Here is a 27,971-nt window from a genome sequence, read left to right on the forward strand (position 1 = left end):
TAATTCGAAATAATTAGTCGGCCGATTGGGGATAAAAACCATTATCTCCACAGATGGCATTCGTCATCGCTCACTGCTGGTACTGCAGGGTATATACATATTTACACTATAAATAACTGTAATTCATCATATGGTGTATACGTTTTTTCTTCTCTTTTGCCATTTCTTTCTCGCTCTATCTCTCTCTGTCTATATATCGCTCTCATTGTGTTCTCTCGTTCTCTCACTTGTTTGATGAATGTTTAAACTGAAATCGATATCGATATCGCCATCGAAATCCAAATACTAATCGTAACTAACAATCTAATCATCGACTAACCCAAGTCGGAGGGGGATTCTGCCTCTGCGTCTGCCACGCCCTCGGTGGCCAGTGTGGAGGAGGAGATCGAGGAGAGCGTCTCCAAGCTGGAGTCCGTGATAAGCAAGACTATTGAGAATACGAAGAACATCAAGGAGCTGGTCCCAGTGCTCGGGCCATCGTCCGTCGATTAGGGTGGTGCTGGTGCTGACGATGATGATGATGTAGAGGATGTGGAACTCCAGCAATTGGGCGCCGCTGCAGGGAAATTCCAGGAAAATGATGTGGACACCACCACAGCGGCTGCCGCAACAGCCACAACTGGGATGCCTGGCTCTGCCACGGACATGGTAAAGTCCAGTTACATGGAGGAGGAAGCAGGGAATCAGGTGGATGCCGTTGCCGTGGATACTGTTACCACATTCAGCACCGCTGATAACACCACACCCCCACCCATATCGCCCCCACCCCACCACAGCACAGCAGCAGCAATAGCAAGCAGAAGCCATTCTCACCCTATGATGCCACCTCCTCAGTGTCAGTGTCCTCCTCCTCTGTTGTGCCATCAATCGAAGCTGTTGAAACGTCTTCGTTGCCATCCATGTCCACCTCTACATCGGCCACAGGGACCTGCTCACCCTCATCCTCACCCTCAAACTCATCCCCATCCTCTCACATTGTTGCCATCACAGACATTGTATTAGACAACAACAACCATAAAAACAACAACAATACTCTAACAACTTCATCATCATCTGCATCATCATCATCTGCAACAACAACAACTACAACAATCACACCAACAGCAACAATGTCAACTACAACAACAGCAACAACAACACTGTCTGAAATGTCGCCAAAGTTAAATGATGTCGCTTTTGTGTGAACGCGCCCGTGATTGTGTGTGTTGTCTCTCTTGTCTACTGTCTCTTGTCGTTGTCACATCTAAGCTGTTGTCCTCCCTCCCCCTCTTTATGTGAGTGTGTGTGTGTCTCCTCCAAACAGCCAGGAGTTAGCTTAGTTCTGTCGCTCTCTCTCTGCCTCTCCATCTCTTAATCTGTAACTCTCTTGTTTTTCTTTTATATTGATATTGTATTTTTATTGCCTTTTGTCCTGTGTAAAACGAGAGTTGAACTTCATAAAAATGGCTTAACAACATCCCTGTTGCAGTCAGAAAAGACTTTTAGTGGAGTTGTGTTTGTACATAAATGTTAGCAAACTAGATAAAGAAGAGTTTGTAGAGATAGTTAATATATATGTATTTATAAATTGTACATATGTATATATATGCTTTTAGCTGCAGCTTAATTTGCGTGTTGACAGTTAGTGTTTGTAAACGATCCTCGAGCTTTAAATGAGAGCTGCAATTAGTGCTGGAAAACTATATCCCAAGGATGGGCACTGGTTCTTCGGCAGTTTATTCGGTGGGATACTTTTTATACCCGATACTCAAAATGAGTATTGGGGTATATTAGATTTGTGGTAAAAGTGGATGTGTGTAACGTCCAGAAGGAATCGTTTCCGACCCATAAAGTATACATATTCTTGATCAGCATCAATAGCCGAGTCGATTGAGCCATGTCTGTCTGTCCGTCTGTCCGTCCGTCCGTCTGTCCGTCTGTCCTTCCCTTTCAGCGCCTAGTGTTCAAAGACTATAAGAGCGAGAGCAACGATGTTTTGGATCCAGACTTCTGTGATATGTCACTGCTACAAGAATATTTCAAAACTTTGCCCCGCCCACTTCCGCCCCCACAATGGGCGAAAATCTGTGGCATCCACAATTTCAACGATACGAGAAAACTAAAATCGCAGAATCGTAGAAGATGACTATATCTTCTAGAGTGCAAAATCTGAACCAGATCGTATAATTATTATAGCCAGAATCAAGAAAACAATTTCATTCTTTCTCGCTCTGTCTCTCTAACACACAGGGTTTCATGGTCGGTTTTGCCAATTGCAAAATATGAGTTCAAGGATCTCAGAACCTATAAGAGCCGGAGCAACCAAATTTGGTATCCACACTCCTGTGATATCGGACCTTGACCATTTTGTGTGAAAATTTCGCCCCACCCCCTTCCGCCCCCACAAAGGACGAAAATCTGTTGCATCCACAATATTGCAGATTCGAGAAAACTAAAAACACAGAATCATAGATAAGGACCATATCTATCAGATTGCTGAATCTGGATCAGATCAGATCATTTTTATACCCAAAAGGAACAAATCAATTTGAGATATACGTTTTATAGTGACATCTTAAAGGAGTGTGTGTACCAAATTTGGTTACTCTAGCCTTAATAGTCTCTGAGATTTGTGGATGCCTTAGATTTTCGTCCTTTGTGGGGGCCGAAGGGGGTGGGGCGAAATTTTGAGATATACGTTTTATAGTGAGATCTAACAGAAGTGCGAATACCAAATTTGGTTACTCTAGCGTTAATAGTCTCTGAGATTTGTGGATGGCCCAGATTTTCGTCCTTTGCGGGGGCGGAAGGTGGTGTGGCGAAATTTTGAAACAAAACGGTCAAGATCTGATATCACAGGAGTGTGGATACCAAATTTGGTTGCTCTGGCTCTTATAGTTTCTGAGATCCTTGAACTTATATTTTGCAATTGGCAAAACCGACCATGAAACCTGTTTGTTAGAGAGAGACAGAGCGAGAAAGAATGAAATTGTTTTCTTGATTCTGGCTATAATAATTATACGATCTGGTTCAGATTTTGCACCCTAGAAGATATAGTCATCTTCTACGATTCTGCGATTTTTAGTTTTCTCGTATCGTCGAAATTGTGGATGCCACAGATATTCGCCCTTTGTGGGGGCGTAAGTGGGCGGGACGAAGTTTTGAAATATTTTTGTAGCAGTGACATATCACAGAAGTCTAAATCCAAAACATCGTTGCTCTAGCTCTTATAGTCTTTGAGCACTAGGCGCTGAAGGGGACGGACAGACGGACAGACGGACGGACGGACAGACAGACAGGGCTTAATCGACTCGGCTATTGATGCTGATCAAGAATATATATACTTTATGGGGTCGGAAACGATTCCTTCTGGACGTTACACACATCCATTTTAACCACAAATCTAACATACCCCAATACTCATTTTGAGTATCGGGTATAATTAATTTTAATCAAGCAAAACGCAGCAAAGGAGAAGACTGATAATATGGATTTCTGGGCTGTAACCGGTTGAGGTTTTGTGGTTTTTGTGGTTCAGGGTTAACAATTTGTAAAACCGAATGAAGGCAACAGGATTGCCAACACGAATCCACTGACAAGTGCAGTACCAGTCGAAAAGCAGCAGAAAAAAGAGCACCCCTTAAGTGCTCTTTTATAGCGCACTTCCTCATGAAGATCAGATCGGATCAGTTCAGATCAGATCACATCACAAGATTGAAAGCCATCAAGACAGCATAAGGAATAGAATAACTTGATTTAATAATGCTTTTGGACTTGTCCGGCGCCAAAAATAATCAAAGTACGTTAGCTGTGCGGGGCTTATCTTATACGAGTAGAATTCCATATACATATGTATGTATATATATCCATATATCCATATATATATATATATATATATATATATACAAATAAATTTAAGGCACTCGCGAAGTGTCAAATCCAGATTACACAAATTCCGATGCGATGCCGATCTAGATTCCGATGATGATGGATGTCTATATTGCTTTTTGTTATCAGTAGCCGCTTATCACCTTGTTTTTTGTGTTTTTTACTCGTATTCTCGATGCGATCTGAACGCTGCTGAGCGTGCGCTTGAACTGTTCAGAATTTTTGTCACAAATTCACTTTTATACGGCCCTGGGTCCCCTCTCACTCTCTGCCTCTGGGGCTTCGTGACGTTTTTGTATGCTGAACGGGTTTTGGTTTTGGAATTGGTTTCGCCTCCTCCACTACACTCCACTCCACTCCATGGCACTTGACGCTTTCGATGCTAAGTGTTACCGATATCGCGGTGTATCCCACTCCGGGAAGGGGCGCAAGAGCACGGAGCAACGTCTTTAAGCCAAATTGTCAAATTGCCAAATTGTTGGCAATGGTGTTGGCCGGCACTTGGCTTGATTGGCTTCTCCGCCAGCTGCTGGTCACGTAATTAGCGCCATAGGCAAAGGGACTCTAAACAGGAGTCGCAACTGCGGTGAGGAAAATGCGTCACATAGTCGTTCAATATTTTCGTCGTTTGCATTTAGCACTACGATTTTGATTTTGATTTCGATTTTAATTAAACTTTTCCATGACGCACTTATTAATCAAAGGCACTAATCCGCAGAGATCCGACAGCTGAGTCTTTTACGCACCGGATGGAATCACAGGATTGTGACATTTGGGTTGGGAAAACTGAAATTTCAATGGGAATGGAGCGAAGGAGTGGCGGAGCGGGGCAACACGGAAGCCGGCAGACAGGTAGACAGGTCGAGTCGTAAGGCTGATCGGTTAATTGTCGTCGCATAGCGATGAGTGTGATATATATCTAATAAACCGAATCGGAACCAATTTGAAGATAATTATGTGCGCGAGCTGCTCAACTTATGCAAATCTCCGTTTGATGACGCATTAAACTACAGCTGCGTCTTCGGTCTTCGGCTTTACGCTTGGGCTTGGAAAATTGTCAACACACAAGTTGCGGGGCTCGAAGCGAGTTGTAGGCACTTGAAAATTGACTTTCATGCTTGAGGAGACTGAAGGTCGAGTGGGTCTTGAAATGGTAATGAGCTCCGCTTCACTGAATTGGCCTGCCCCGGCCTGGCCTGGCCTGGCCTGGGTGGGAGCCGTTGCCGTTGCCGATGCCGATGCCGGAGACAAACAGAGCTGATTATTGGAGGAGGTCGCCCTTCCCCTCACACCGCACCATGCCAAACGTGATTAGAACCCGATCAAGAATCAAGAATCCATCTACGCTTACGCTTAGAGCCTCGATGTTGAACCCGATTGACAAGGCAAGTCTTGGTCCCGTGTCAATGGCCAACCGGTTGGGGGCCGCCGCATGCCAAAATAAAGCAAATGCCATCGGATTTATACAATTGGAAATCATTTAGCGAAATTGCCCATCAACACCTATCAACATCAATCTATCCAGAGACCCAAAACCCCACCACGGATCCAAAGTCTGACTCTGCCTACCTTTCTTTTCCTCTCCTCTCCGTTTGTTTGTCTGGGTTTGGGTATTTTTAGACGGGGAGCACAGAGATCTCTGCCTGGCACAACGAATTTCATTTCATTTAATTAGTTTCTTGAGCCGAAAGCCGGTTTGGAACGCAATAAGACAAATGGCTGGCGATAAGCGGTCCCCAGAGGCCGACGTCAACAAATGTCAGAGAGTGAAAAACAATATTAAATTGGTACTCGTCTTATCAAAAGACATTTGCGGGATTTGGATTATTCGGTATTATTTGGTTCTACCCTGATTACAGGCGACATTCCAGAGAGGCTTTCTAAGCGATCGCCAAGTGAATCATTGGAATCCCTTGAATTACTCGGAAATGCACTCGTTCTAATTGAGACAGTAATGTGGGTTCAACATCGCCGTGAAGGCTTCCGTGGAGGAGTGGGAATCAGAGTCGGCAAAGTGCTAATCAGCTTTGACTGGGATGCGCTTTCTGCGGGGCATTGATTCACGATTGATTCATTCTCGACATTCCCACAGGCGACAAAAAGTGAGAAAGGGGCACGTTTCTATTTAACCAGACCTAAACAGAGAGGAGCACTTCTCACATTGGACTGGGACCCAGTCACACGTCATCTGTGGATATAGGTGGACTAATTATCACTAGGTTCGTCACACGCCTGATCTGATGTCAGTGCTTGGTGTTTTCTTCGATTAAGCCTTAATTTGATTTTGTTTGGGCAAAGACCATCATGGAAATTTTGACAGGTCTAATTAGTAAACGGATGTTATTGGGTGTGTTAAATATGATGAATCTCATGGCATCAATTAAATTCCATTCACGTTTCGTTCTGGTCGCTTCAATACAGTGTTTTCTCAGTTTCAAATATCGCGCCAAATGATACTAGCGGATGGCTTGTGGCGCCCCCTAGATAGCTGTGATAGTTTTCCGATAGTGACTCAACCAATTGGCTTGAATGCGCATTGCAGGATGTTTTAGCACGAGGTTACATTTGGATGCATTATAGACTATAATTTATAGTTCATTCTATTTTGTTACCTCTCTAGGCCATATACCTTGCCATGTTGGGAGATTAGTAGTCCATTGTAGATCAGTATTAAAACAGGGAACAGGGTGACCGTTTACGGTATTTTTAATACTTTTTGGTATTTTTTTAGGTCAAAATTGAACCGACTGCATATCGGTATATAATGGTCAATTTCATCAATCTATTATTTTTAATTTTAAACGGTATACAGAAATCCAATTAAAGCAAGTATTTAGAATAGGCCAGTCAAGTAGAAAATAAATTCATTAATGGCATAAAATTATGTGGGTTGAGCTAAATGATCATTTAGCTGGGAATATTCGACGGAAGATAAAAAACGAGGAATATGATACATTTTCGGTATTTTTTAGAGTGAGACCGTATATTTTATTGGGACTTGCTCTCTTTTTTTTGTGACATACTCTCTATTTTGTGGTGGGAAATTTTCTCAAATTGAGGGAATTTTTCCGGGATACAATGTCCTTTTCAGCTCAACAATGTCCCTTGCATTCCATCCCCACTTACGTTTTCATACGTTTTATGTTGCTGGCAACATTAATTTGTAAGGGCCAGACTCATGTGCCGTGAAATCGAGCAGCACTGTTCCACAACATTGCGCGGATTGAGCAACATTTTGCATACCCTGGGAAATGGATGTTCAAGAACCGAAAAAATGTTTGTCATCTAATGCACCAATAAAGGCCAAAACTAGTCAGTTTCTGTTTTAAAGGTATTTCAACGATATTTTGCAGGTTTTGGTCTTCTTACAGAAACCAAGCATGGGTATCGGGATCGAGATATATTTACAAGACCCTAATCATTTGCATTAAAATGTCCAAAACATAACAATCTGAGATCATTTCTATATTAATTGCGTCTTGAAACAGCTTGGAAAAACAGTTTCTTCATATATTTCAACGAAATAGGGTATACCTGTGCCCACATTCCGGTTGACTGACATTTCACACTCACTTACGTTGCCACTGTTTTTTTGTTGACCCTTTTTGCTTAAACCTTGTTTTATACACTATACAATAAAAATCAGGGTACTTAAAAGTAGTCAATCAGGTAAAAAATGTATTCATTAATAGCCTGAAATTATATGGGCAAAGCTAAACGTTTTAGTTAGTCAGCATTATTCAACGGAATAAAGAAATTGAGCAATTGGAACGATTTTTCTCTTACGTTTTATTACGTTTCATTTGTTTGACCATTTTCGCTAAAACCTTTTTTTACACAAAATGCAATAAAAGCAAGGACTAAAAACTAACCAACCTTGAAGAAAATAGATTCATTAATCGGATAAAATGATGTGGGCATGACTAAATTATCTATATAGCTAGTAATATTCCATGGAATATCAAAAACGAGGAATATGTAAAATATAACTTGATTTCGTCAGTATATTTACGGTATATTTTTAAAATGAGATGCCATATTTCTGAGAGCCGTACGATATTCGATAAGTCAGCTGATTTGTTTTACTTTTTATCGACTGTTCACATGCGCCGGTTTGTTTTGTTTGACTGAAAAATGACTGATATGATTGTTAAAACAAAATTAAAACGAGAAACTCAACAGGTGGACCAAGAATTAACTAAGAAACTCGCTGTGAAGCAGTGTAACATGTGGGACACCATTGAAGCTGAGTCTGAGGGCACCGCACACGCTTCAGATATTCTTGCACCAAAGAAGCGATCAGTCTCCTGGATAACAACCACTGCGGGTTGTCTAAAAAAATTTAAGAAATCTGATGTTGGCATTGGTGTGGAGCCCAAAACAGAAGTCGCAAATAAAATATGGTCGGAATTGCGTTACTTGCAGGATGGTATGTACTTAAAATAAAACAACTAAACTATTCACAACTGCTTTACTAAAGAAACCAGTGATATTGCCGATTCCACAGAGGATTCCAGTGAATCCGAGCTGGACCTGGAGGCATCTCATGATACGTCCTCTGAAGCGGGACCTCTTGGGAGTAACAGTAACTCTGATAATGACCAAAAGACTGATTTTTTTCTATACACACGTGAGTACTAAACGTCCCAATCTATTTTTCTCTATTAATTTTGTTTTATTATAGAATCTAAGACTGCCTGGCGGGTGCCATTGGTACTTGAAAGAACAATCAAAAAATTTGTTTACTTTCCTAAAAATAAGAACGCTCAATCAACAAACCGTTTATTTGTGACGGGATGCATTCAAAAGATCGTCATTTTCTACAACGATGAGAAATCCGCAACCATAGAAGAGCTCACCGATGGGCATGACTGTGGAATTAAAACTCAGGAATCGACTATCCAATCCATCAACGATAAAGAAGCTGGAATTGAGCCGGATAAAGAATATAAAATACCAATTGATGATAAAGATGCCTTGGATTTGGCCTCTCCATTCGCTATTAACGAAGCTCCACTGGAAGATCAACAAGATGCGGAGACAACAGCACTATCGTCATCGGAAGCCGAACCACAGCTATTCAACGAGGATCTTGGTTCCTGCACCCTGAAGGATGAAAAGATTTGCGACATAAAAGTTCTACCAGAAGCACAGCAGGACTCAGATGCAGAGTCTCTAATCACTATTGAAGAATTTAAAGAAGATCTGTCCCCAACTGAAACCGAACCACATGCATCGCCCGAAACAGTAGCAGTGACTGAGGATGATGAAAGTGCCATGGAAGTAGACGAGGCTAACCGATCAATGCAGCACTGCCAGGATTTCAATGTAGATCTACCTTACTGCCCCCCAGCGTTGAGCGTCTTTGAGAATAGCCTGACGTGCAAAGATGGGCTGGCCGTGATCAAAGAGGACATAGAGCTCTATGGCACTGCCGTGTTGACCCTGTTGGCTGGTCAGATCACAGTGAACGGCTTCAGAGCCAAAAAACGTCAAAACTTGACCATCTACTCCACCAAGGGCATCAATTGGGTGAGCATTTCTCCGAAAAAGCGTGCGAAACCAATGCAAAGAAGGTTGAATGGGACAAATTGTCTGAGAACTTTACGTGCGCACAATTGGACAACCTTCAGGGGTGCTTCAATAGTCAGGAGGATGCCCTTGTGCTCTTGCAGAGGAACACCAAGGACCAGAACATGCTCGAAACTTTAAAGCAGTACATGAGCCAGATTTTGTTCCCCCAGGTGAATGGGGCTAATGTGCCGCACTCGCAAAGCGAGATGCTGCTCAACTGCTACATCCAGAGCTCGGACAGAAAACGCACCCTTCAAGTACCTTATGAGTGGACAAAGCTGAAGATTCAGAAGACGAGCCGCCTGATGGTAACCGGTGGGAAGGGTGTCGGCAAGTCCACCCTGCTGCGATATCTGCTCAATCGGCATTTGAACGCTTTTCCACGCCTACTGTTCATTGATTTGGACATTGGCCAGCCGGAGATCTTTTTGCAGCAAACTGTCTCCTGCACTGTCATTGAAGAGCCGCTTCTGGGGCCAGGATTCCTACTGAACAAGCAGCCGGATCGTGCTCACGTCGTGGGCGACACAAACATCGTCATGTGCCACGAGCAGTATTTCGAGGCGGTGGTCCAGCTGATGAGCCACATCCAAAATAATCCCGAGTATGCCAACATGCCTTTTCTGATCAACACGATGGGCTACAACAGGGGATTTGGCCTCGAGCTGATTGCTCTGCTGGTGGACTACATCAAGCCGACGGATGTGGTGCAGATCTCGAGTACTTTACCCATGAACAACTTTAAGTCGCTACTCGACTGGTCGACCCTTTCAAAGGTCAAAGGTCCCTATGTCTACAAAAATACGGCGTTCATGGTTGAGGGTAAAAACCATAAGTACACGCTCCACGAGCTGCCCAGTGCTGTCCCACCTAGACAGCAGGGAGTCTGGCGAATGAGTCCCAGGGATATGAGATTCGCCAATCTGTTGGTCCGCCTCAGCTCCTGCCTGAAGGGCAGTGCCAAGCACCTGACTGACTGCGAGCCCCTCAGCTCATCTTTTGTGAATATTCAAGTCGTCCATTCCACAGAGGAAGACCTTGATAAGAGTAGCATTATCGCTGGAATGGAAGCCAATGTGGTTTACTTGGCCCATCTGGAAGCTCAGGATCTGCCCGTGTGCCTGGGCATAGGTAAGCAGAGTTCAACCATTTCAGTTGATTATTTCACTGATCATTTCGCGTATTCCCCATCAGGTGTCGTCCGTGCCATTGACTTTGAGAAAGAGAAGCTGTATCTCGTGCCGGCCATTCCTCTGGAGCGAATGTGCCAAGTGAATTGCCTTATATCCTGTGGAGACATCAGCCTTCCGCAAAAGTTCTTCACGGAGCCTGGGCCGCAGGTCGGCAGCAACATGCCGTTCGTCTTTCAGCAGGACGACGCCGGCTGGCTGACAAAGAGCATCAATCAGTTCTATTCGCGGACGTCTTCCATGAAAAAATATTAATGCTAAACCAGCTACCTGTACTTTTATGAAAAGTAAAAATCCAAATAAAGCTTTATTGATATAGAGGCTAAGGCGAGATATTGTGTCTGCCCTTCAGTATCCTGCGCATCAGTACACGACGTCCCTCTGGGGTGGACATGCGAGGACGTTGCGTGGACGTTGATGCGTTTCACCTCGCGGGGCTTGGGGAAGTGGCAGCGGACCTTCGGCTTGAGCACGGTCCGGTCGAAGGCATGCTTCTGGCGCACTAGGATGGTTTGTGCCGGGTTGAATTCCACAAGGAAGGTTCTAAAATAACAATAGTTATTAATGTTCTATACAAAAGAATTTTCGTTGATTTTCACCTCTGAATCAATCCCTGCAGCATGTTTTTGTTAAGTAATTTTGTATATCACTTTTTCCCCACTTGCTATGAACTTTTGAAGAAAATCGGCGCAGATCTTATATACCAAAATATACAGATCAAAAATTAACTTAGCTCACTTAAGGTCCCTCTATTTAAACAGTTGAACTACTTGAGGTAAATGGCGGAAAATATGAAAGATTTTAATAAGAAGTTAAGTAATTTTCAATAAACAGCTGTACAGCGCTGCCAGATGTTCATTCGCTAGATCTTACGGAAAGTTGGCATGGCAGCACTGATTACGATGGCAAACAGCTGACAATATAAAATACAGTCACACTGTTACAACAACTCCATTCAGCTAATCGGCCAAACTGTAAATTTTGCTCCGTTCGTTCGGTTCGTCTCCCACCATAAAGTATACATAAATTGAATTTCGAAACACGGAAGCGTGATGGTTGGTGGAGGAGGCTGCAACAGCAGCAGCACTGTTGTTCTTTTTCTCCCATTTGCTGGTGTTGATGATGATGATGATGGTGTGTGTTGTGTTCGTGTATGGATGCGTAAGAGAGGGCGAGAAAACTCGAAAAATCTGACCAGGACACGGTCAGCCAGAGTCCAGTAGTCATGGCCACGAGGCTTAACAAATGATTGTGGTGGCGGCGGCGGCGGAGGCCCCCTGCAAATGGAGAGTGTTTTCCCGGTCATGCGGATGCGGTGCGGCTGGGGCAGCTGTCACTTCACTTACCCACCCTTCTCCCCTCTGCTGACTTTCATGTGTCTGTCTTTTCAGCCTCTCTCCCTTCCTTTCTCTCTTTGCCTGCGACGAGAGTGTGTGTGTGTGTGTGCGTGTGTGTTTTGATGACGGCACTCAGTTTCCGCCCGCACTGATTTTGCCCGTGCCAATACCAGACACAGTGTGTCCTCGCAAACACTGACCACCAGCTGCTGGAAGGTATACCGAAAGCTTTGGTTTTTCCAGAGTATGCTTCTCTGTATTAGCAATTCATTCAATTAGCAACTTTGGTTGATTTAATTTAGCGAGTGACCACTGTACTAAATCCCGACCATTACCATTCCAGTTTTTGGCACTCTTTTGCGGATGCTGCGTACGCAAAAAGGGGGACGCTTCTATGAGTGGAGTGCCTGGAACTGGGAACTGGGACCTGGCCTTTTTATACCCGATACTCAAAATTAGTATTGGGGTATATTAGATTTGTGGTAAAAGTGGATGTGTGTAACGTCCAGAAGGAATCGTTTCCGACCCCATAAAGTATATATATTCTTGATCAGCATCAATAGCCGAGTCGATTGAGCCATGTCTGTCTGTCCGTCTGTCCGTCCGTTCGTCTGTCCGTCCGTCCGTCCGTCCGTCCGTCTCTCCGTCCCCTTCAGCGCATAGTGCTCAAAGACTATAAAAGCTAGAGCAACGATGTTTTGGATCCAGACTTCTGTGATATGTCACTGCTACAAGAATATTTCAAAACTTTGCCCCGCCCACTTCCGCCCCCACAAAGGTCGAAAATCTGTGGCATCCACAATTTCGACGATACGAGAAAACTAAAAACGCAGAATCGTAGAAGATGACTATATCTTCTAGGGTGCAATATCTGAACAGATCGTATAATTATTATAGCCAGAATCAAGAAAATAATTTCATTCTTTCTCGCTCTGTCTCTCTCTAACACACAGGTTTCATGGTCGGTTTTGCCAATTGCAAAAGATGAGTTCAAGGATCTCAGAACCCATAAGAGCGAGAGCAACCAAATTTAATATCCACACTCCTGTGATATCGGACCTTGACCGTTTTATGTCAAAATTTCGCCACACCCCCTTCCGCCCACGCAAAGGACGAAAATCTGGGCATCCACAAATCTCAGAGACTATTAAGGCTAGAGTAACCAAATTTGGTATCCGCACTTCTGTTAGATCTCACTACAAAACGTATATCTCAGAATTTCGCCCCACCCCCTTCCGCCCCCACAAAGGACGAAAATCTGTTGCATCCACAATATTGCACATTCGAGAAAACTAAAAACGCAGAATCATAGATAATGACCATATATATCAGATTGCTGAATCTGGATCAGATCAGATCATTTTTATAGCCAATAGGAACAAATCAATTTGCAGTGGCTACGCAGCGACCGACGTCACGCTCAGACTGATTTTCTGTCTCTCTCGCACGCACTCTTTGTCGTGTCGTTTAATATTAGCAGCGTCTGCCGGAGGAGAGCCATACTGACTTAGTATCGGGTATAACCGTAGAGTTGCGGTGTCCGCAGCAACTCACAACGTTCCCCCTCGTTTTATATTAGGAATGCATCAATCAAAGAAGAAATAACTAATGTTCATTGAGATATGACATATGCGCATAAATCACACCGAAAGAATGTTGCCCTGACGATCCTCCTTTCAATTCTAGATCCCATCGCCGGCGACGTCAATCGGAGGGTTCTGGAGCCGACGATGATGACTACGAGTATGAAGATGAGGGAGAGGATGCTATGTAAGTAATACAGACAGTCCCTGTCTTCTGTGCCTCTTCTGAGTGTCTGTCATTTTATGTTCTATCTTTGGAACAGTGAGCCAAGCACGGAAGTTCCCGCGGTGACTACGCATGCGCATCGTCATCATCATGGAGTGGAGAGTGTTCCGATTGATTACTCAATTGGTTATATGTACCTACTACATTCCCAATATTTATTTTGGTTCATTCTCTCGGTGTTTTTATTATCCGTTATCCGTTAATCCGTTTAAATGCGAATACTCCGAGGTTAATGCATTGTGGATGGTGTTGAATTATGTACGAGTATATGTATAACCAAAGACTATACAATACCAAGATGTTGCATGAGGAACAAATGCTTTTTCAATTTTCGTTTGACGCTTCTTGGTACGGTCGCGCGGGGCTAGTACTTCAATTCTCTTTTACGCTACCTTCGCCTCCGAAATGCTACTCGGCTTCGTCAATGCCTCGGTCAGCGTCGAGTCGGTGTGAAAGCATGTCAGTGCTGCGTGCCGAAACCGTAGGGCATCGTGGTCGCTGATGTCTTTGGCGCGGCACAGTGGGGACTCAGGCAAAATAGTCAAAAAATTGTATGAGTGCTTTAGATAAATTTAATGTACGCATCTAATAGAGAATTTTCCAATCGAATTTTCAAGATAGTTTTAGTTTAGGAGATATAAGCACTCAAAGTTTAACATTTTTTCAGTGTGCAAATATTTATTGAACTCATATTCACTAACTAATTTAGCAAGCTAAGACGGTCAAAGGTCCCACTGTGCCGCTCCAAAGACATCGGTAATCCGCGACCACCGCTTCGACGGTGCTGAGGCTCGAGAGTCCAGAATTATTTCGTTGCTGGTGAAGGCATTGCCGAACAGACGAAACCGATGGGCAGCGGGGTAGCGGTAGAGACGAAGTACAGGCGAAAAGGGAATTGAAACCCCGCGCGCTCCACGTGCCTTTTAGGTCCTAATGTTAGGAACCGCCGTAGAACAGCTTTTTGGTCGCTCATGCAACATCTTGGTATTGTATAGTCTTTGGTATAACGCATACGAGTCGAGATTCCGTTATTATTTCCGGAAGTCACAAGTTTTTTTCTGTTCGTTTTACAACACTTCACTTTGTTAATAACAATTCGCACAGCCACAAACACACAAAAAGAAAACCACTTTACATGGAACACGGATACACCTACACACATACTATAGAAACACATACATGCATACATATATCCGATATCTACCCTGCAGTACGGGTCATTAATGACTCAGCTGCTGACACGTCGATGACCGCGTCACTACCCCCGATGACATAGTTGATGACCGGCCATACGCTGAGCTGATGACATTAACATGGAGATGTCCTAGGGCATAATCGATGACATTGTCATCGAGCATTGCCGAAAAATCATGCACTTAATAAGCGATGATTTTTACCTAAAAATCATGCATTTTATAAGTGATGATTTTTTTGGCTTAAATCACGCTTATTAAATGCATGATTTTTGCCTAAAGATCATGCACATAATAAGCGATGATTTTTACCTAAAAATCATGCATTTTATAGGTGATGATTTTTACCTAAATATCATGCATTTTGTAAGTGATGATTTTTCACGAAAAATCATGCATTTAATATAAAAAAGTAATACATTCAATTGTTTATTTTTCCAATTAGTTTTATTTATTAAAAATTATTATTAATTATTGTCTAAGGATGCCAGAGCTTTGTATTTTTTGTCCCTTGCGCCCTTTTGAAAATAGCTATTCTTAATATTGTGAATAGCCTTCCGAATCACTTTTTCTGCTGGCTCGTGGGGTATTTTCATCTTCACCGCCGCTGAAATAATATGGATATATTATATATATGTACAATTACTATTAATTTGGTTCAATTGTATAACAAAAACAACAATGTTCACTGTAGGTCAGCGGTGGGCTGTTCATTTCCTCCAACAACAAAAACAAAACACGCGCAAAAAAATGTACATGCTCGAGCCAAGCCGCACAAATAAGGGTTACTTTTTGTTGCTTTTCTTTTGTTGTTTGTTTTGCTGCTGGACTGCTCAAAAATTGCAATTTCGTGCCCACCGCAGATTATAACAAATTAATTCGCTAATACGGATTTATATTCTATTTCTTTATTCTTCTTTTATTCCCGAGCATAAGAGAAGAATAAAGAAATATAATGTGAATGCAGCGAAACATTAATATAATTTGAACACAGTTTTTTCATAAATTTAACTTTTTATACAATTGAGATTTTTTTTATTTAACACGCGTACAACACATATTATTAATTATTTAAAAACTGCACTTACCTGATAATAATAATAATCACAGATTACTTATTTTCACTTATTAAAACTCCGTGTGACGATTGCAAATAGCAAAGAACAAAGCAAAAGAGTTCTGTCGACGCAGTCGCAAAGAAGACGAAAAGATTAAACGAAGTTCTCTGCTACTGCGCACGGTCGGCAGAACCGAATTACGTTCGGCACGCGCGGAAAAGAAAGAAACAAAAGAAAAAACAAAGGGTTCGATTTGGCTGGCGTCAACGCCTCGATGACATTGTAGATGGCATTCGTCATCGCTCACTGCTGGTACTGCAGGGTATATACATATTTACACTATAAATAACTGTAATTCATCATATGGTGTATACGTTTTTTCTTCTCTTTTGCCATTTCTTTCTCGCTCTATCTCTCTCTGTCTATATATCGCTCTCATTGTGTTCTCTCGTTCTCTCACTTGTTTGATGAATGTTTAAACTGAAATCGATATCGATATCGCCATCGAAATCCAAATACTAATCGTAACTAACAATCGAATCATCGACTAACCCAAGTCGGAGGAGGATTCTGCCTCTGCGTCTGCCACGCCCTCGGTGGCCAGTGTGGAGGAGGAGATCGAGGAGAGCGTCTCCAAGCTGGAGTCCGTGATAAGCAAGACTATTGAGAATACGAAGAACATCAAGGAGCTGGTCCCAGTGCTCGAGCCATCGTCCGTCGATGAGGGTGGTGCTGGTGCTGACGATGATGATGATGTAGAGGATGTGGAACTCCAGCAATTGGGCGCCGCTGCAGGGAAATTCCAGGAAAATGATGTGGACACCACCACAGCGGCTGCCGCAACAGCCACAACTGGGATGCCTGGCTCTGCCACGGACATGGTAAAGTCCAGTTACATGGAGGAGGAAGCAGGGAATCAGGCGGATGCCGTTGCCGTCGTAGATGTGGATACTGTTGCCACATTCAGCACCGCTGATAACACCACACCCCCACCCATATCGCCCCCCACCCCACCACAGCACAGCAGCAGCAGCAGCAATAGCAAGCAGAAGCCATTCTCACCCTATGATGCCACCTCCTCAGTGTCAGTGTCCTCCTCCTCTGTTGTGCCATCAATCGAAGCTGTGGAAACGTCTTCGTTGCCATCCATGTCCACCTCTACATCGGCCACAGGGACCTGCTCACCCTCATCCTCACCCTCAAACTCATCCCCATCCTCTCACATTGTTGCCATCACAGACATTGTATTAGACAACAACAACCATAAAAACAACAACAATACTCTAACAACTTCATCATCATCTGCATCATCATCATCTGCAACAACAACAACTACAACAATCACACCAACAGCAACAATGTCAACTACAACAACAGCAACAACAACACTGTCTGAAATGTCGCCAAAGGTAAATGATGTCGCTTTTGTGTGAACGCGCCCGTGATTGTGTGTGATGTCTCTCTTGTCTACTGCCTCTTGTCGTTGTCACATCTAAGCTGTTGTCCTCCCTCCCCCTCTTTATGTGAGTGTGTGTGTGTCTCCACCAAACAGCCAGGAGTTAGCTTAGTTCTGTCTCTCTCTCTCTGCCTCTCCATCTCTTAATCTGTAACTCTCTTGTTTTTCTTTTATATTGATATTGTATTTTTATTGCCTTTTGTCCTGTGTAAAACGAGAGTTGAACTTCATAAAAATGGCTTAACAACATCCCTGTTGCAGTCAGAAAAGACTTTTAGTGGAGTTGTGTTTGTACATAAATGTTAGCAAACTAGATAAAGAAGTGTATGTAGATATAGTTAATATATATGTATTTATAAATTGTACATATGTATATATATGCTTTTAGCTGCAGCTTAATTTGCGTGTTGACAGTTAGTGTTTGTAAACGATCCTCGAGATTTAAATGAGAGCTGCAATTAGTGTTGGAAAACTATATCCCAAGGATGGGCACTGGTTCTTCGGCAGTTTATTCGGTGGGATACTTTTTATACCCGATACTCAAAATGAGTATTGGGGTATATTAGATTTGTGGTAAAAGTGGATGTGTGTAACGTCCAGAAGGAATCGTTTCCGACCCCATAAAGTACACATATTCTTGATCAGCATCAATAGCCGAGTCGATTGAGCCATGTCTGTCTGTCCGTCTGTCCGTCCGTCCGTCTGTCCGTCCGTCCGTCCGTCCGTCCGTCCGTCTGTCCGTCCGTTTGTCCGTCCGTCTGTCCGTCTGTCCTTCCCTTTCAGCGCCTAGTGTTCAAAGACTATAAGAGCAAGAGCAACGATGTTTTGGATCCAGACTTCTGTGATATGTCACTGCTACAACAATATTTCAAAACTTTGCCCCGCCCACTTCCGCCCCCACAAAGGGCGAAAATCTGTGGCATCCACAATTTCAACGATACGAGAAAACTAAAATCGCAGAATCGTAGAAGATGACTATATCTTCTAGAGTGCAAAATCTGAACCAGATCGTATAATTATTATAGCCAGAATCAAGAAAACAATTTCATTCTTTCTCGCTCTGTCTCTCTAACACACAGGGTTTCATGGTCGGTTTTGCCAATTGCAAAATATGAGTTCAAGGATCTCAGAACCTATAAGAGCCGGAGCAACCAAATTTGGTATCCACACTCCTGTGATATCGGACCTTGACCATTTTGTGTGGAAATTTCGCCCCACCCCCTTCCGCCCCCACAAAGGACGAAAATCTGTTGCATCCACAATATTGCAGATTCGAGAAAACTAAAAACACAGAATCATAGATAATGACCATATCTATCAGATTGCTGAATCTGGATCAGATCAGATCATTTTTATACCCAAAAGGAACAAATCAATTGCACTGGCAATTTGCAGCAACTCACAACGTTGGGGTGGGGCGAAATTTTGAGATATACGTTTTATAGTGTCATCTTAAAGGAGTGTGTGTACCAAATTTGGTTACTCTAGCCTTAATAGTCTCTGAGATTTGTGGATGCCTCAGATTTTCGTCCTTTGTGGGGGCCGAAGGGGGTGGGGCGAAATTTTGAGATATACGTTTTATAGTGAGATCTAACAGAAGTGCGAATACCAAATTTGGTTACTCTAGCGTTAATAGTCTCTGAGATTTGTGGATGGCCCAGATTTTCGTCCTTTGCGGGGCGGAAGGTGGTGTGGCGAAATTTTGAAACAAAACGGTCAAGATCTGATATCACAGGAGTGTGGATACCAAATTTGGTTGCTCTGGCTCTTATAGTTTCTGAGATCCTTGAACTTATATTTTGCAATTGGCAAAACCGACCATGAAACCTGTTTGTTAGAGAGAGACAGAGCGAGAAAGAATGAAATTGTTTTCTTGATTCTGGCTATAATAATTATACGATCTGGTTCAGATTTTGCACCCTAGAAGATATAGTCATCTTCTACGATTCTGCGATTTTTAGTTTTCTCGTATCGTCGAAATTGTGGATGCCACAGATATTCGCCCTTTGTGGGGCGTAAGTGGGCGGGACGAAGTTTTGAAATATTTTTGTAGCAGTGACATATCACAGAAGTCTAAATCCAAAACATCGTTGCTCTAGCTCTTATAGTCTTTGAGCACTAGGCGCTGAAGGGGACGGACAGACGGACAGACGGACGGACGGACAGACAGACAGGGCTCAATCGACTCGGCTATTGATGCTGATCAAGAATATATATACTTTATGGGGTCGGAAACGATTCCTTCTGGACGTTACACACATCCATTTTCACCACAAATCTAACATACCCCAATACTCATTTTGAGTAACGGGTATAATTAATTTTAGTCAAGCAAAACGCAGCAAAGGAGAAGACTGATAATATGGATTTCTGGGCTGTAACCGGTTGAGGTTTTGTGGTTTTTGTGGTTCAGTGTTAACAATTTGAAAAACCGAATGAAGGCAACAGGATTGCCAACACGAATCCACTGACAAGTGCAGTACCAGTCGAAAAGCAGCAGAAAAAAGAGCACCCCTTAAGTGCTCTTTTATAGCGCACTTCCTCATGAAGATCAGATCGGATCAGTTCAGATCAGATCACATCACAAGATTGAAAGCCATCAAGACAGCATAAGGAATAGAATAACTTGATTTAATAATGCTTTTGGACTTGTACGGCGCCAAAAATAATCAAAGTACGTTAGCTGTGCGGGGCTTATCTTATACGAGTAGAATTCCATATACATATGTATGTATATATATCCATATATCCATATATATATATATATATATATATATACAAATAAATTTAAGGCACTCGCGAAGTGTCAAATCCAGATTACACAAATTCCGATGCGATGCCGATCTAGATTCCGATGATGATGGATGTCTATATTGCTTTTTGTTATCAGTAGCCGCTTATCACCTTGTTTTTGGTGTTTTTTACTCGTATTCTCGATGCGATCTGAACGCTGCTGAGCGTGCGCTTGAACTGTTCAGAATTTTTGTCACAAATTCACTTTTATACGGCCCTGGGTCCCCTCTCACTCTCTGACTCTGGGGCTTCGTGACGTTTTTGTATGCTGAACGGGTTTTGGTTTTGGAATTGGTTTCGCCTCCTCCACTACACTCCACTCCACTCCATGGCACTTGACGCTTTCGATGCTAAGTGTTACCGATATCGCGGTGTATCCCACTCCGGGAAGGGGCGCAAGAGCACGGAGCAACGTCTTTAAGCCAAATTGTCAAATTGCCAAATTGTTGGCAATGGTGTTTGCCGGCACTTGGCTTGATTGGCTTCTCCGCCAGCTGCTGGTCACGTAATTAGCGCCATAGGCAAAGGGACTCTAAACAGGAGTCGCAACTGCGGTGAGGAAAATGCGTCACATAGTCGTTCAATATTTTTGTCGTTTGCATTTAGCACTACGATTTTGATTTTGATTTCGATTTTAATTAAACTTTTCCATGACGCACTTATTAATCAAAGGCACTAATCCGCAGAGATCCGACAGCTGAGTCTTTTACGCACCGGATGGAATCACAGGATTGTGACATTTGGGTTGGGTAAACGGAAATTTCAATGGGAATGGAGCGAAGGAGTGGCGGAGCGGGGCAACACGGAAGCCGGCAGACAGGTAGACAGGTCGAGTCGTAAAGCTGATCGGTTAATTGTCGTCGCATAGCGATGAGTGAGATATATCTAATAAACCGAATCGGAACCAATTTGAAGATAATTATGTGCGCGAGCTGCTCAACTTATGCAAATCTCCGTTTGATGACGCATTAAACTACAGCTGCGTCTTCGGTCTTCGGCTTTACGCTTGGGCTTGGAAAATTGTCAACACACAAGTTGCGGGGCTCGAAGCGAGTTGTAGGCACTTGAAAATTGACTTTCATGCTTGAGGAGACTGAAGGTCGAGTGGGTCTTGAAATGGTAATGAGCTCCGCTTCACTGAATTGGCCTGCCCTGGCCTGGCCTGGCCTGGCCTGGGTGGGAGCCGTTGCCGTTGCCGATGCCGATGCCGGAGACAAACAGAGCTGATTATTGGAGGAGGTCGCCCTTCCCCTCACACCGCACCATGCCACACGTGATTAGAACCCGATCAAGAATCAAGAATCCATCTACGCTTACGCTTAGAGCCTCGATGCTGAACCCGATTGACAAGGCAAGTCTTGGTCCCGTGTCAATGGCCAACCGGTTGGGGGCCGCCGCATGCCAAAATAAAGCAAATGCCATCGGATTTATACAATTGGAAATCATTTAGCGAAATTGCCCATCAACACCTATCAACATCAATCTATCCAGAGACCCAAAACCCCACCACGGATCCAAAGTCTGACTCTGCCTACATTTCTTTTCCTCTCCTCTCCGTTTGTTTGTCTGGGTTTGGGTATTTTTAGACGGGGAGCACAGAGATCTCTGCCTGGCACAACGAATTTCATTTCATTTAATTAGTTTCTTGAGCCGAAAGCCGGTTTGGAACGCAATAAGACAAATGGCTGGCGATAAGCGGTCCCCAGAGGCCGACGTCAACAAATGTCAGAGAGTGAAAAACAATATTAAATTGGTACTCGTCTTATCAAAAGACATTTGCGGGATTTGGATTATTCGGTATTATTTGGTTCTACCCTGATTACAGGCGACATTCCAGAGAGGCTCTCTAAGCGATCGCCAAGTGAATCATTGGAATCCCTTGAATTACTCGGAAATGCACTCGTTCTAATTGAGACAGTAATGTGGGTTCAACATCGCCGTGAAGGCTTCCGTGGAGGAGTGGGAATCAGAGTCGGCAAAGTGCTAATCAGCTTTGACTGGGATGCGCTTTCTGCGGGGCATTGATTCACGATTGATTCATTCTCGACATTCCCACAGGCGACAAAAAGTGAGAAAGGGGCACGTTTCTATTTAACCAGACCTAAACAGAGAGGAGCACTTCTCACATTGGACTGGGACCCAGTCACACGTCATCTGTGGATATAGGTGGACTAATTATCACTAGGTTCGTCACACGCCTGATCTGATGTCAGTGCTTGGTGTTTTCTTCGATTAAGCCTTAATTTGATTTTGTTTGGGCAAAGACCATCATGGAAATTTTGACAGGTCTAATTAGTAAACGGATGTTATTGGGTGTGTTAAATATGATGAATCTCATGGCATCAATTAAATTCCATTCACGTTTCGTTCTGGTCGCTTCAATACAGTGTTTTCTCAGTTTCAAATATCGCGCCAAATGATACTAGCGGATGGCTTGTGGCGCCCCCTAGATAGCTGTGATAGTTTTCCGATAGTGACTCAACCAATTGGCTTGAATGCGCATTGCAGGATGTTTTAGCACGAGGTTACATTTGGATGCATTATAGACTATAATTTATAGTTCATTCTATTTTGTTACCTCTCTAGGCCATATACCTTGCCATGTTGGGAGATTAGTAGTCCATTGTAGATCAGTATTAAAACAGGGAACAGGGTGACCGTTTACGGTATTTTTAATACTTTTTGGTATTTTTTTAGGTCAAAATTGAACCGACTGCATATCGGTATATAATGGTCAATTTCATCAATCTATTATTTTTAATTTTAAACGGTATACAGAAATCCAATTAAAGCAAGTATTTAGAATAGGCCAGTCAAGTAGAAAATAAATTCATTAATGGCATAAAATTATGTGGGTTGAGCTAAATGATCATTTAGCTGGGAATATTCGACGGAAGATAAAAAACGAGGAATATGATACATTTTCGGTATTTTTTAGAGTGAGACCGTATATTTTATTGGGACTTGCTCTCTTTTTTTTGTGACATACTCTCTATTTTGTGGTGGGAAATTTTCTCAAATTGAGGGAATTTTTCCGGGATACAATGTCCTTTTCAGCTCAACAATGTCCCTTGCATTCCATCCCCACTTACGTTTTCATACGTTTTATGTTGCTGGCAACATTAATTTGTAAGGGCCAGACTCATGTGCCGTGAAATCGAGCAGCACTGTTCCACAACATTGCGCGGATTGAGCAACATTTTGCATACCCTGGGAAATGGATGTTCAAGAACCGAAAAAATGTTTGTCATCTAATGCACCAATAAAGGCCAAAACTAGTCAGTTTCTGTTTTAAAGGTATTTCAACGATATTTTGCAGGTTTTGGTCTTCTTACAGAAACCAAGCATGGGTATCGGGATCGAGATATATTTACAAGACCCTAATCATATGCATTAAAATGTCCAAAGCATAACAATCTGAGATCATTTCTATATTAATTGCGTCTTGAAACAGCTTGGAAAAACAGTTTCTTCATATATTTCAACGAAATAGGGTATACCTGTGCCCACATTCCGGTTGACTGACATTTCACACTCACTTACGTTGCCACTGTTTTTTTGTTGACCCTTTTTGCTTAAACCTTGTTTTATACACTATACAATAAAAATCAGGGTACTTAAAAGTAGTCAATCAGGTAAAAAATGTATTCATTAATAGCCTGAAATTATATGGGCAAAGCTAAACGTTTTAGTTAGTCAGCATTATTCAACGGAATAAGGAAATTGAGCAATTGGAACGATTTTTCTCTTACGTTTTATTACGTTTCATTTGTTTGACCATTTTCGCTAAAACCTTTTTTTACACAAAATGCAATAAAAGCAAGGACTAAAAACTAACCAACCTTGAAGAAAATAGATTCATTAATCGGATAAAATGATGTGGGCATGACTAAATTATCTATATAGCTAGTAATATTCCATGGAATATCAAAAACGAGGAATATGTAAAATATAACTTGATTTCGTCAGTATATTTACGGTATATTTTTAAAATGAGATGCCATATTTCTGAGAGCCGTACGATATTCGATAAGTCAGCTGATTTGTTTTACTTTTTATCGACTGTTCACATGCGCCGGGTTTTTTTGTTTGACTGAAAAATGACTGATATTTTTGTTAAAACAAAATTAAAACGAGAAACTCAACAGGTGGACCAAGAATTAACTAAGAAACTCGCTGTGAAGCAGTGTAACATGTGGGACACCATTGAAGCTGAGTCTGAGGGCACCGCACACGCTTCAGATATTCTTGCGCCAAAGAAGCGATCAGTCTCCTATATAACAACCACTGCGGGTTGTCTAAAAAAATTTAAGAAATCTGATGTTGGCATTGGTGTGGAGCCCAAAACAGAAGTCGCAAATAAAATATGGTCGGAATTGCGTTACTTGCAGGATGGTATGTACTTAAAATAAAACTAAACTAACTAAACTAAACTATTCACAACTGCTTTACTAAAGAAACAAGTGATATTGCTGATTCCACAGAGGATTCCAGTGAATCAGAGCTGGACCTGGAGGCATCTCATGATACGTCCTCTGAAGCGGGAACTCTTGGGAGCAACAGTAACTCTGATGATGACCAAAAGACTGATTTTTTTCTATACACACGTGAGTACTAAACGTCCCAATCTATTTTTCTCTATTAATTTTGTTTTATTATAGAATCTAAGACTGCCTGGCGGGTGCCAATGGTACTTGAAAGAACAATCAAAAAATTTGTTTACTTTCCTAAAAATAAGAACGCTCAATCAACAAACCGTTTATTTGTGACGGGATCCATTAAAAAGATCGTCATTTTCTACAACGATGAGAAATCCGCAACCATAGAAGAGCTCACCGATGGGCATGACTGTGGAATTAAAACTCAGGAATCGACTATCCAATCCATCAACGATAAAGAAGCTGGAATTGAGCCGGATAAAGAATATAAAATACCAATTGATGATAAAGATGCCTTGGATTTGGCCTCTCCATTCGCTATTAACGAAGCTCCACTGGAAGATCAACAAGATGCGGAGACAAAAGCACTATCGTCATCGGAAGCCGAACCACAGCTATTAAACGAGGATCTTGGTTCCTGCACCCTGAAGGATGAAAAGATTTGCGACATAAAAGTTCTACCAGAAGCACAGCAGGACTCAGATGCAGAGTCTCTAATCACTATTGAAGAAGTTAAAGAAGATCTGTCCCCAACTGAAACCGAACCACATGCATCGCCGGAAACAGTAGCAGTGACTAAGGATGATGAAAGTGCCATGGAAGTAGACGAGGCTAACCGATCAATGCAGCACTGCCAGGATTTCAATGTAGATCTACCTTACTGCCCCCCAGCGTTGAGCGTCTTTGAGAATAGCCTGACGTGCAACGATGTGCTGGCCGTGATCAAAGAGGACATAGAGCTCTATGGCACTGCCGTGTTGACCCTGTTGGCTGGTCAGATCACAGTGAACGGCTTCAGAGCCAAAAAACGTCAAAACTTGACCATCTACTCCACCAAGGGCATCAATTGGGTGAGCATTTCTCCGAAAAAGCGTGCGAAACCAATGCAAGAGAAGGTTGAATGGGACAAATTGTCTGAGAACTTTACGTGCGCACAATTGGACAACGTTCAGGGGGGATTCAATAGTCAGGAGGATGCCCTTGTGCTCTTGCAGAGGAACACCAAGGACCAGAACATGCTCGAAACTTTAAAGCAGTACATGAGCCAGATTTTGTTCCCCCAGGTGAATGGGGCTAATGTGCCGCACTCGCAAAGCGAGATGCTGCTCAACTGCTACATCCAGAGCTCGGACAGAAAACGCACCCTTCAAGTACCTTATGAGTGGACAAAGCTGAAGATTCAGAAGACGAGCCGCCTGATGGTAACCGGTGGGAAGGGTGTCGGCAAGTCCACCCTGCTGCGATATCTGCTCAATCGGCATTTGAACGCTTTTCCACGCCTACTGTTCATTGATTTGGACATTGGCCAGCCGGAGATCTTTTTGCAGCAAACTGTCTCCTGCACTGTCATTGAAGAGCCGCTTCTGGGGCCAGGATTCCTACTGAACAAGCAGCCGGATCGGGCTCACGTCGTGGGCGACACAAACATCGTCATGTGCCACGAGCAGTATTTCGAGGCGGTGGTCCAGCTGATGAGCCACATCCAAAATAATCCCGAGTATGCCAACATGCCTTTTCTGATCAACACGATGGGCTACAACAGCGGATTTGGCCTCGAGCTGATTGCTCTGCTGGTGGACTACATCAAGCCGACGGATGTGGTGCAGATCTCGAGTACTTTACCCATGAACAACTTTAAGTCGCTACTCGACTGGTCGACCCTTTCAAAGGTCAAAGGTCCCTATGTCTACAAAAATACGGCGTTCATGGTTGAGGGTAAAAACCATAAGTACACGCTCCACGAGCTGCCCAGTGCTGTCCCACCTAGACAGCAGGGAGTCTGGCGAATGAGTCCCAGGGATATGAGATTCGCCAATCTGTTGGTCCGCCTCAGCTCCTGCCTGAAGGGCAGTGCCAAGCACCTGACTGACTGCGAGCCCCTCAGCTCATCTTTTGTGAATATTCAAGTCGTCCATTCCACAGAGGAAGACCTTGATAAGAGTAGCATTATCGCTGGAATGGAAGCCAATGTGGTTTACTTGGCCCATCTGGAAGCTCAGGATCTGCCCGTGTGCCTGGGCATAGGTAAGCAGAGTTCAACCATTTCAGTTGATTATTTCACTGATCATTTCGCGTATTCCCCATCAGGTGTCGTCCGTGCCATTGACTTTGAGAAAGAGAAGCTGTATCTCGTGCCGGCCATTCCTCTGGAGCGAATGTGCCAAGTGAATTGCCTTATATCCTGTGGAGACATCAGCCTTCCGCAAAAGTTCTTCACGGAGCCTGGGCCGCAGGTCGGCAGCAACATGCCGTTCGTCTTTCAGCAGGACGACGCCGGCTGGCTGACAAAGAGCATCAATCAGTTCTATTCGCGGACGTCTTCCATGAAAAAATATTAATGCTAAACCAGCTACCTGTACTTTTATGAAAAGTAAAAATCCAAATAAAGCTTTATTGATATAGAGGCTAAGGCGAGATATTGTGTCTGCCCTTCAGTATCCTGCGCATCAGTACACGACGTCCCTCTGGGGTGGACATGCGAGGACGTTGCGTGGACGTTGATGCGTTTCACCTCGCGGGGCTTGGGGAAGTGGCAGCGGACCTTCGGCTTGAGCACGGTCCGGTCGAAGGCATGCTTCTGGCGCACTAGGATGGTTTGTGCCGTGTTGAATTCCACCAGGCAGGTTCTAAAATAACAATAGTTATTAATGTTCTATACAAAAGAATTTTCGTTGATTTTCACCTCTGAATCAATCCCTGCAGCATGTTTTTGTTAAGTAATTTTGTATATCACTTTTTCCCCACTTGCTATGAACTTTTGAAGAAAATCGGCGCAGATCTTATATACCAAAATATACAGATCAAAAATTAACTTAGCTCACTTAAGGTCCCTCTATTTAAACAGTTGAACTACTTGAGGTAAATGGCGGAAAATATGAAAGATTTTAATAAGAAGTTAAGTAATTTTCAATAAACAGCTGTACAGCGCTGCCAGATGTTCATTCGCTAGATCTTACGGTATGTTGGCATGGCAGCACTGATTACGATGGCAAACAGCTGACAATATAAAATACAGTCACACTGTTACAACAACTC

General features: G+C 43.0%; 3 protein-coding genes, 1 long non-coding RNA gene and 1 pseudogene across 4 annotated transcripts; 2 read left to right on the plus strand and 3 right to left on the minus strand.

The window, feature by feature from the left end:
• The first annotated feature begins 57 nt into the window (after nucleotides 1–57).
• Nucleotides 58–27,345, plus strand: LOC117192485 (polynucleotide 5'-hydroxyl-kinase NOL9-like). The gene is made up of 7 exons (XM_033397184.1): nucleotides 58–89; nucleotides 13,655–13,738; nucleotides 13,815–13,875; nucleotides 24,426–24,672; nucleotides 24,735–24,884; nucleotides 24,939–26,960; nucleotides 27,024–27,345. Exons 4-7 carry the CDS (start codon nucleotides 24,471–24,473, stop codon nucleotides 27,272–27,274), a joined length of 2,625 nt encoding a protein of 874 aa, XP_033253075.1. The 5' UTR covers nucleotides 58–89; nucleotides 13,655–13,738; nucleotides 13,815–13,875; nucleotides 24,426–24,470; the 3' UTR covers nucleotides 27,275–27,345.
• Nucleotides 7,995–9,668, plus strand: LOC117192488 (polynucleotide 5'-hydroxyl-kinase NOL9-like). The gene is made up of 3 exons (XM_033397191.1): nucleotides 7,995–8,296; nucleotides 8,348–8,497; nucleotides 8,552–9,668. Exons 1-3 carry the CDS (start codon nucleotides 8,002–8,004, stop codon nucleotides 9,577–9,579), a joined length of 1,473 nt encoding a protein of 490 aa, XP_033253082.1. The 5' UTR covers nucleotides 7,995–8,001; the 3' UTR covers nucleotides 9,580–9,668.
• Nucleotides 11,533–12,451, minus strand: LOC117192516. The gene is made up of 2 exons (XR_004474360.1): nucleotides 11,978–12,451; nucleotides 11,533–11,908 (listed from the first exon to the last, which is right to left on the minus strand). It is a non-coding gene; the product is annotated as an uncharacterized LOC117192516 (long non-coding RNA).
• Nucleotides 15,405–16,943, minus strand: LOC117192501. The gene is made up of 2 exons (XM_033397210.1): nucleotides 16,059–16,943; nucleotides 15,405–15,577 (listed from the first exon to the last, which is right to left on the minus strand). The coding sequence occupies exon 1, from the start codon at nucleotides 16,906–16,908 to the stop codon at nucleotides 16,576–16,578; it is 333 nt and encodes a 110-aa protein (XP_033253101.1). The 5' UTR covers nucleotides 16,909–16,943; the 3' UTR covers nucleotides 15,405–15,577; nucleotides 16,059–16,575.
• On the minus strand, nucleotides 27,287–27,880 carry LOC117192508 (annotated as a pseudogene).
• Between the last annotated feature and the right edge of the window lie 91 nt (nucleotides 27,881–27,971).

Source organism: Drosophila miranda (genome assembly GCF_003369915.1).
Source record: "Drosophila miranda strain MSH22 chromosome Y unlocalized genomic scaffold, D.miranda_PacBio2.1 Contig_Y2_pilon, whole genome shotgun sequence".
Taxonomy (NCBI): Eukaryota; Metazoa; Arthropoda; class Insecta; order Diptera; family Drosophilidae; genus Drosophila; species Drosophila miranda.